Below are 7,655 nucleotides of genomic sequence, written 5' to 3'. Positions count from 1 at the left end.
AACATACGGGTGGCTATTTGTATCGTATTGTTAGTTAGTTAATTGTCTAATAGTAATTATCTCAAATTACTGCCTTTAATAAGTAGGTAGTGTGAGCAATCGATATTACATATAACATTCTAGCCATCGACAACAATGTAAAATAATAATATTTAATACAAATCGTACACGACGCGTTAACCACCCCGCACATGAAAAACGTCCTTAAACGTAAACTCACACCGAATGTTTTTGCATAGGTTCTTTTCTGATCGAACTTTTTTGGGTTCTCGGTGTGATTCAGTGCCTGGGTAAAACATATATAATATGGCGCGCCACAAAGGATTCGCACAGTGAGTGCTGAGCTCTAGACGTCAATAACTTGATTTTCCAATCCAAGAATCCGCAGTCTCTAGAACTATGATGTTGATCGCTTTATTTTTATTCGCGGCTCACGTGTTCAACACAAACGCCGACGATGCATATCTACGTGAGTTTTTTTTTTAATAATTAAAAATTAAAATTCTGGAAATCATTAAATATTTTATTGCAATGCAAAAAAAAACACGCCAAAACCTGTTTCGGTCAGAGTAATAGAATCTACAGAGATTTAAAATCGAAATTGAGCCCGTAGATCTAGTTCAACATGATTTTCCTGATGTGGATAAAATGTTATACCTGCAGTTTTTTTAATTGACGTTAATATAATTACTTGTTACCCACTTTTTTTTTTTAAACTTTGGTATGCCAAAGAATATTTTCGTTGAAATCTAATGATTTTTCAACCCAAACTCGTTAATCTTGACGATTTTTACAAATTAACTGTCATCATTAAAACTATTTTTTCTGTATAATGTCCGGTTTATTATCTTCGACTTTTAGAATACTTTACAATTAACCCTGCGGTTGTAATGGTCACGGACGTATTGCAACCGTAAAGACACGTCGTAAAAACACAAAAAAAAACCTTTGTTCCGCATACAATTAAGTTTTGAAATTATGATTCTTTAATAAATCAAAGATGGTCGGTTTCTTTTTGTCCTTGCCAATTGTCCTGCTAATACAATTAACATCACTTATGCAGTGCGTGAAGAACAATCGTTCCCGTTGTATAATTAATCTAACTGTTTTTAATCGGAAAACTGGCATGTGATAATTATTTATTATTGACCAGAAAATATACAAATACATTATGAAACATATTTACGATATAGGTAAAGTTTACGTATACATCCAGTCTTGCAAGTTTGCTATTTTGTTTGCGAAGCAGCTATTCTTGTTGTTTTCAATAAAAGTTTAGTAGATCGCCGCTCAGTATCACTGGCGAATTAACAAATATGTAGATATTAAATGAAAAAGATAATATACGAACTATATTTGAGTGAATGAGAGAGTGAGTGAACAAAAACTTTTACATTCGTTGATTTCTAGAAGATCTCAGTTACAGAAATACTTTTATTTTATTGTTAACTAGCTGACCCGGCAGACTTCGTAGTGCCTCAATCGATAAATAAAAGACACAAACAAAAAGAACCCCTCCGACGGGGGGAAATCAAAGGGAAAACAAAATTGTTATTTTTATTTAATTCCGAGCATTTTCATATTTATCTACCTTTTAAACCTTCTCTGGACTTCCACAATAATTCAAGACCAAAATTCGCCAAATCGGTCAAGCCGTTCTCAAGTTTTAGCGAGACTAACGAACAGCAATTCATTTTTATATATTACTAGTCGACCCGGCACACTTCGTAGTGCCTCAATTGATAAATAAAAGACACAAACAAAAAGAACCCGTCCGACGGGGGACACATCAAAGGAAAAACAAAATTGTAATTTTTATTTAATTCCGAGCAATTTCACATTTATCTGCCTTTTAAACTTTCTCTGGACTTCCACAAATAATTCAAGACCAAAATTTGCCAAATCGGTCCAGCCGTTCTCGAGTTTTAGCGAGACTAACGAACAGCAATTCATTTTTGTATTTATTTTTTCCTGTGTACTTCGTAGCTCCATACATTGAAGCCTGCGAATTCTCCAATGAAAACCTCGAACAGTGCATCAAAGAACAAATAGAGAAGAGTCTGCCTGAGTTTACGAAGGGTATTCCTGAACTGGACGTTCCTTCGACGGACCCAGTGCATCTGGATGACATTAACATCGACGGCAACGGGTTGAAACTGACATTCACCAAAGCATTAATGCATGGCTTAAAAGGCAGTCACCTAAAAGAATTTAAGTAAGCATTTCAAATTTAATTTTAGACTACAAATTCGAACAGACGTCAATTAATTAAATTTATTACAATTTATTTTATTGGTTATAAACCGGATTTACACGAGCCAACATTATTTAGTTTTAATCCATTTTACAAGTATATTATAATTAGAGTCGATTCTCCTTGAAGTTGTTCACTGACGATTTAATTAAAAATGATCATTTAAAAATGATTAGATATCTGAATTTAATTTAAATATGAATTCTACCAACCGTTCATTTAATAAATAATCAATCTTTAAATACTATATAAATTTAATTTAGTACTAAAATATTTTAATTTTCAGGCTTAAATTCGATGGTGACCACGGAAATTTCAAATTGGCCTTCATAAGCAACATGAGCTTAACAGCTGAATATGAAGCCGACGGAAAACTTCTCATTTTACAAATTAAAGGAAAAGGAGACGCCCTCATTAACTGCGGTACCTAATTAAAATGTGTCATTAATATTCATACCATCAATTTTTTTTTATTTAACATTTTTTAAATATGCAAGCTATTTTTCTCATACTAGCATAAGGGCGACTTTTACATAAATCAATGCAGTCTAGATTATCTTGACCAATTCCATTTTCCAAATATTTTAATATCGTTCAGATAAACATATAAAGACTTCCTTAATGTAACAGAGCTCTGAGGCACCCAGTTTTATTATTCAAGTCATTTAAAAATATCCTACATAGCGGATTTATAATAAAAAAACTTTATGCTTTATACATACTATAATATTATATTGGAAACAAGTTTCTGCTTCAAAGGCATGTCTTTCCTTAATACTTTAATTATTGTGACCACTGTTTAATATTGTTTTTTTTCCCCTACCTAATCGTTGGTAACTAAGGGGCTAACTGGTAGGTGAACTCACGAGGCTCTACGTGGGAGGACTTGCTAACATCGGCCTTAGCTAGAGAACTGGTTCGCTGAATCTACCACCGGACAATATTCGCGACCCACTGAGAAGATCCCACGAGATACTTAGCGGGATGTGTCTATGGGCTATGGGTTCCATGTCGAAGTCTTTGAACGTTTAGCGTATTCGACGAGAAAGGTGACCTGATGCTTTTAAGCACTCCAAGAGTGGATCGAGAGGATCCGATAAGACGTGCTTAGAAAATAATTAGAAAATATTATTTATAATCATTAATGTATAATATTATTAGATTAGAAAATATTATTAGTGTAATTAGAAAATATTGTAATATTGGCCTCTGAGAATTCCTTTTGAGAAACATGAAAGGTAAAACTAGGTAAAAATGGAAATGAAAATTTCATTAACTGTATTTTTTTTTTCTTGGTTTCAGTAAACGTGGACGTTGAAATAGAGAGCAAATTGAATCAAGTTAAGGACAACAACGGAAAAGATCATTTAAAACTCGGCACTCCTTCATACAAATACAAGATAGAGAAGACTACGTTCGATTTGAAAAACTTGTTCAACGGAAACAAAGAATTGGGTGAGACAGAACTTTTATTTACGTAATTTTTAACTCTTAAACTAAACTTTAGACTATATTTTTAAGACTAGTTTAGTGTTTATTTATTTTAAATTTAATGTCTTAAATTTTAGTCCTTAAACGAAATCTTCATTTAACAATTATTATATGGGTAAAGTGAAACAGAACGGAATTAAATGAGACGCGACTTGGTCTAGTAAGCGTAGGATGAAATGAAATAAACTCTCATAAAATAGTGGACATTTATTACCAACTGGTACACGGTACCAGGTAGATCTTATTTGACAAATTTCTAATTGAGTTTGTTTTTCAGCTGACACAACCCTGCAGTTTGCCAATGAGAATTGGCAACAGCTCATGGACGACCTAGCACCTCCTGCTATCAAGCAAATCGTTAAGACAGTTGTCAAAGCGATCAACAAATTCTTCGCGAGCGTCACAACACAACAAATTATCAAAGGATACTCGCCTTAAACTAAACTAACGTCCTCTACTCTTTATCAAAATACATATTTAAAATTTCATATCGAGTTCGTATCTGTGATAAACGATGTCTTAATATAACAATATGTGAATGTATTTGTTTTTTCTTCAAATTTATCTACATAAAAAAAAAAAAAAAACTTGGAAAAACCAAAACTAATGATAAAGACTTTTTTGGATCGAATCGATTGCATTGTGAAATTCGCCGTAACAAAATTTACAAAAAAAATCGTTATAATAATAGTGTAATAACTGTTAATAGACGTGTATGGATGTGGGAATACTGATATTATTTTTTTTATTGCCTAAATGTGTGGACGAGCTCACAGCCCACCTGGTGTTAAGTGGTTACTGGAATCCATAGACATCTACAACGTAAATGCGCCACACACCTTGAGATATAAGTTCTAAGGTCTCATGCCCGTATCTTTAGACGTTTTGTAAAATAGTCCTCCACTCTTAACTCATCCGATGATGCTCGAGCATTCCTCCCAAACTTACTCGAGTTTGGTATTTTTAGTCGACCATTACAATATTCCTCATTCTCATCGATGAACAATTCGGATTCCGTACAAATCACTCATGCGTTCAACAGGTGCACCGCCTCACGGAGCACATTCTTGTGGGGCTTAATCGACCAAAACCGTTATACACGGGAGCTCTCTTCTTCGACGTCGCAAAAGCGTTCGACAAAGTCTGGCACAATGGTTTGATTTTCAAACTATTCAACATGGGCGTGCCGGATAGTCTCGTGCTCATCATACGGGACTTCTTGTCGAACCGCTCTTTTCGATATCGAGTCGAGGGAACCCGCTCCTCCCCACGACGTCTCACAGCTGGAGTCCCGCAAGGCTCTGTCCTCTCACCCCTCCTATTTAGCTTATTCGTCAACGATATTCCCCGGTCGCCGCCGACCCATTTAGCTTTATTCGCCGACGACACGACTGTTTACTATTCTAGTAGAAATAAGTCCCTAATCGCGAAGAAGCTTCAGAGCGCAGCCCTAGCCCTAGGACAGTGGTTCCGAAAATGGCGCATAGACATCAACCCAGCGAAAAGTACTGCGGTGCTATTTCAGAGGGGAAGCTCCACACGGATTTCCTCCCGGATTAGGAGGAGGAATCTCACACCCCCGATTACCCTCTTTAGACAACCCATACCCTGGGCTAGGAAGGTCAAGTACCTGGGCGTTACCCTGGATGCATCGATGACATTCCGCCCGCATACAAAATCAGTCCGTGACCGTGCCGCGTTTATTCTCGGTAGACTATACCCCATGATCTGTAAGCGGAGTAAAATGTCCCTTCGGAACAAGGTGACACTTTACAAAACTTGCATAAGGCCCGTCATGACTTACGCGAGTGTGGTGTTCGCTCACGCGGCCCGCACACACATAGACACCCTCCAATCCCTACAATCCCGCTTTTGCAGGTTAGCTGTCGGGGCTTCGTGGTTCGTGAGGAACGTTGACCTACACGACGACCTGGGCTTCGAATCATATGCGTCATGATAATCGCCTTATCGTTGCCGCCGCTGACTACTCCCCGAATCCTGATCATGCAGGAGCCAGTCACCGTCGACGCCCTAGACACGTCCTTACGGATCCATCAGATCCAATAACCTTTGCATTAGATGCCTTCAGCTCTAATACTAGGTGCAGGCTTAGGGACCCCGGTAACCGTACTCGTCGAACTCGACAAAGAGGTCGACGTGCAACCTAACCCATGCATCAGCCCGCTGAGCTTCTCGCCGGATCTTCTCAGCGGGTCGCGATTCCGATCCGGTAGTAGATTCATTCGCGAAACAATTGCTCTTGAGTTGTTAGGTCTCCTTCGGAGGCGCTCGGGCAGTTGTTAGCAAATCCCACCCCTCTTGGCTGAGCCTTTGCTCGCCCACCTGTCCTGGTGAAACTGGAAAGGCCTTCGGGCCACCAGTAAACTTACAATCATAAAAAAAAAAAAAAACAATATTCCTCAACTGTCCTCGAGTGAGGTAGAGTCGTGTTATTGCGTCACCACGACAACATCAGTTTGGGGTAAATTTGATCAAGCTAGCATCAAACCCATAGAGTTCTGTAGTCTATGGTCATTGTTTAATGTCAAAGTCAAGCTGCCGCTGTCTGTTTGACACTAGAAGCATTGAACTTGTTTGATGTTTTGGTTGCTGAGTTATTCGTAAATATGTGTGCGTGGTAATTTGAAAGTGTATTATTTATTTTCTAACCTATTATTATTTTACATTTCGGACCCGGCTTTGTATTTTTATTCGCCGCTTTTGTGTTATTTTGATTGCATCGTGTTGTTGAAGTGCTTTTCCACAACCACCAGTGTATTATTATATAAATAAAACTTATAATCGCATTGACTTTATTTATTAGGTAGTAAGCAAAATATGACTCTTATGTAGGTAAATAAAATAAGGAGTTTCAAATGTCTAAACAAGAGTCTAACCTCGAACTATTTACTTTATTAGTAAATATTATCAAAATTAAATTATCAAAATATGCGCGAATCATGCACAGATCCAGGCCATTGCACAACAATATCATATATTTCCATTTGCGGTCCTCATACTATTTGGACATTGATAGAAAACCAGCCTTGAGGAACGTTCAAGGTACGTCGCGACGTACCTTGACTTGACAGTAGGGATGGCGATTCTTTCCAAAAAAGATCGATTTTTAAATCGATTCGAATCGTAACCTGATAAATCGATTCATAAAAAAATCGAGGTCTAAAAAATCGATTTCAAAAAAATCGATTTTTTTCAAATTTGTATTTACAATGTAAATATAAATCCATTTTATGAAAAACAAAAATGATACCATAATAAACAATCTCTGGGATCTCTTATCAGTAAAATCAGGAATTTATTAGTTCAGGGAATTCTATAATTACAATTATTTTTAATACCATATCAAAATATCAGATCAGATATAAAAGAAGACATTTATTTTCTAAATGTATTTGTTACATTAAAAAGTTAAGAGAGCAGATAACAATAGCTTATAGTTCCCAATGCTTCATATCTAAGCTTTTTAAAAACAACAATTTGTCAAGTCTAATGGGATCCAAGCGGTGCTGCTCATCACTTGCGATGTTGCCGGCAATCGAAAAATGGCGCTCACAGGGAACAGATGATCCTACGATACTCATATACATCACGGCTATTGAGTGAACTTGGTGATAAATAGAGTTTTTTTGTTCTTGCCAATAAAGTATAGGATCATACTTTAGGTGCACAACTGCCTGTGATAAATAGTGTTTAAACTCTTCGTTTAAGCCTTGACTTTCCAGTGCAAGACATGTAGAGAGTTGCTTTTTGACAAGCAACTTATGAAAATCCCAAATTCCTTTTTCTAAATCAGTCCCTTCTATTGCGTCGAATTCTTCACTATTATTTTGTGGAAGGTGTTTTTTACTAACGAGAAGCGACGAAAACTAAACATACCGCCATCTCGCGA

The 7,655-nt window shown here is 36.8% G+C and overlaps 1 protein-coding gene across 1 annotated transcript; it reads left to right on the top strand.

The window, feature by feature from the left end:
- The first annotated feature begins 345 nt into the window (after positions 1-345).
- brP-2095 (juvenile hormone binding protein brP-2095) lies at positions 346-4,280 on the top strand. Its single transcript, NM_001043522.1, is given in 5 exon segments — positions 346-469; positions 1,987-2,215; positions 2,541-2,677; positions 3,557-3,709; positions 4,023-4,280. Coding segments are annotated over 5 exon segments (750 nt in total). The 5' UTR covers positions 346-399; the 3' UTR covers positions 4,184-4,280.
- The last annotated feature ends 3,375 nt before the right edge of the window (positions 4,281-7,655 follow it).

The sequence above is a fragment of the Bombyx mori genome, chromosome 13, assembly GCF_030269925.1.
Source record: "Bombyx mori chromosome 13, ASM3026992v2".
NCBI classification, from domain to species: Eukaryota; Metazoa; Arthropoda; class Insecta; order Lepidoptera; family Bombycidae; genus Bombyx; species Bombyx mori.
This window is presented reverse-complemented; position numbering and strand designations above follow the sequence as displayed.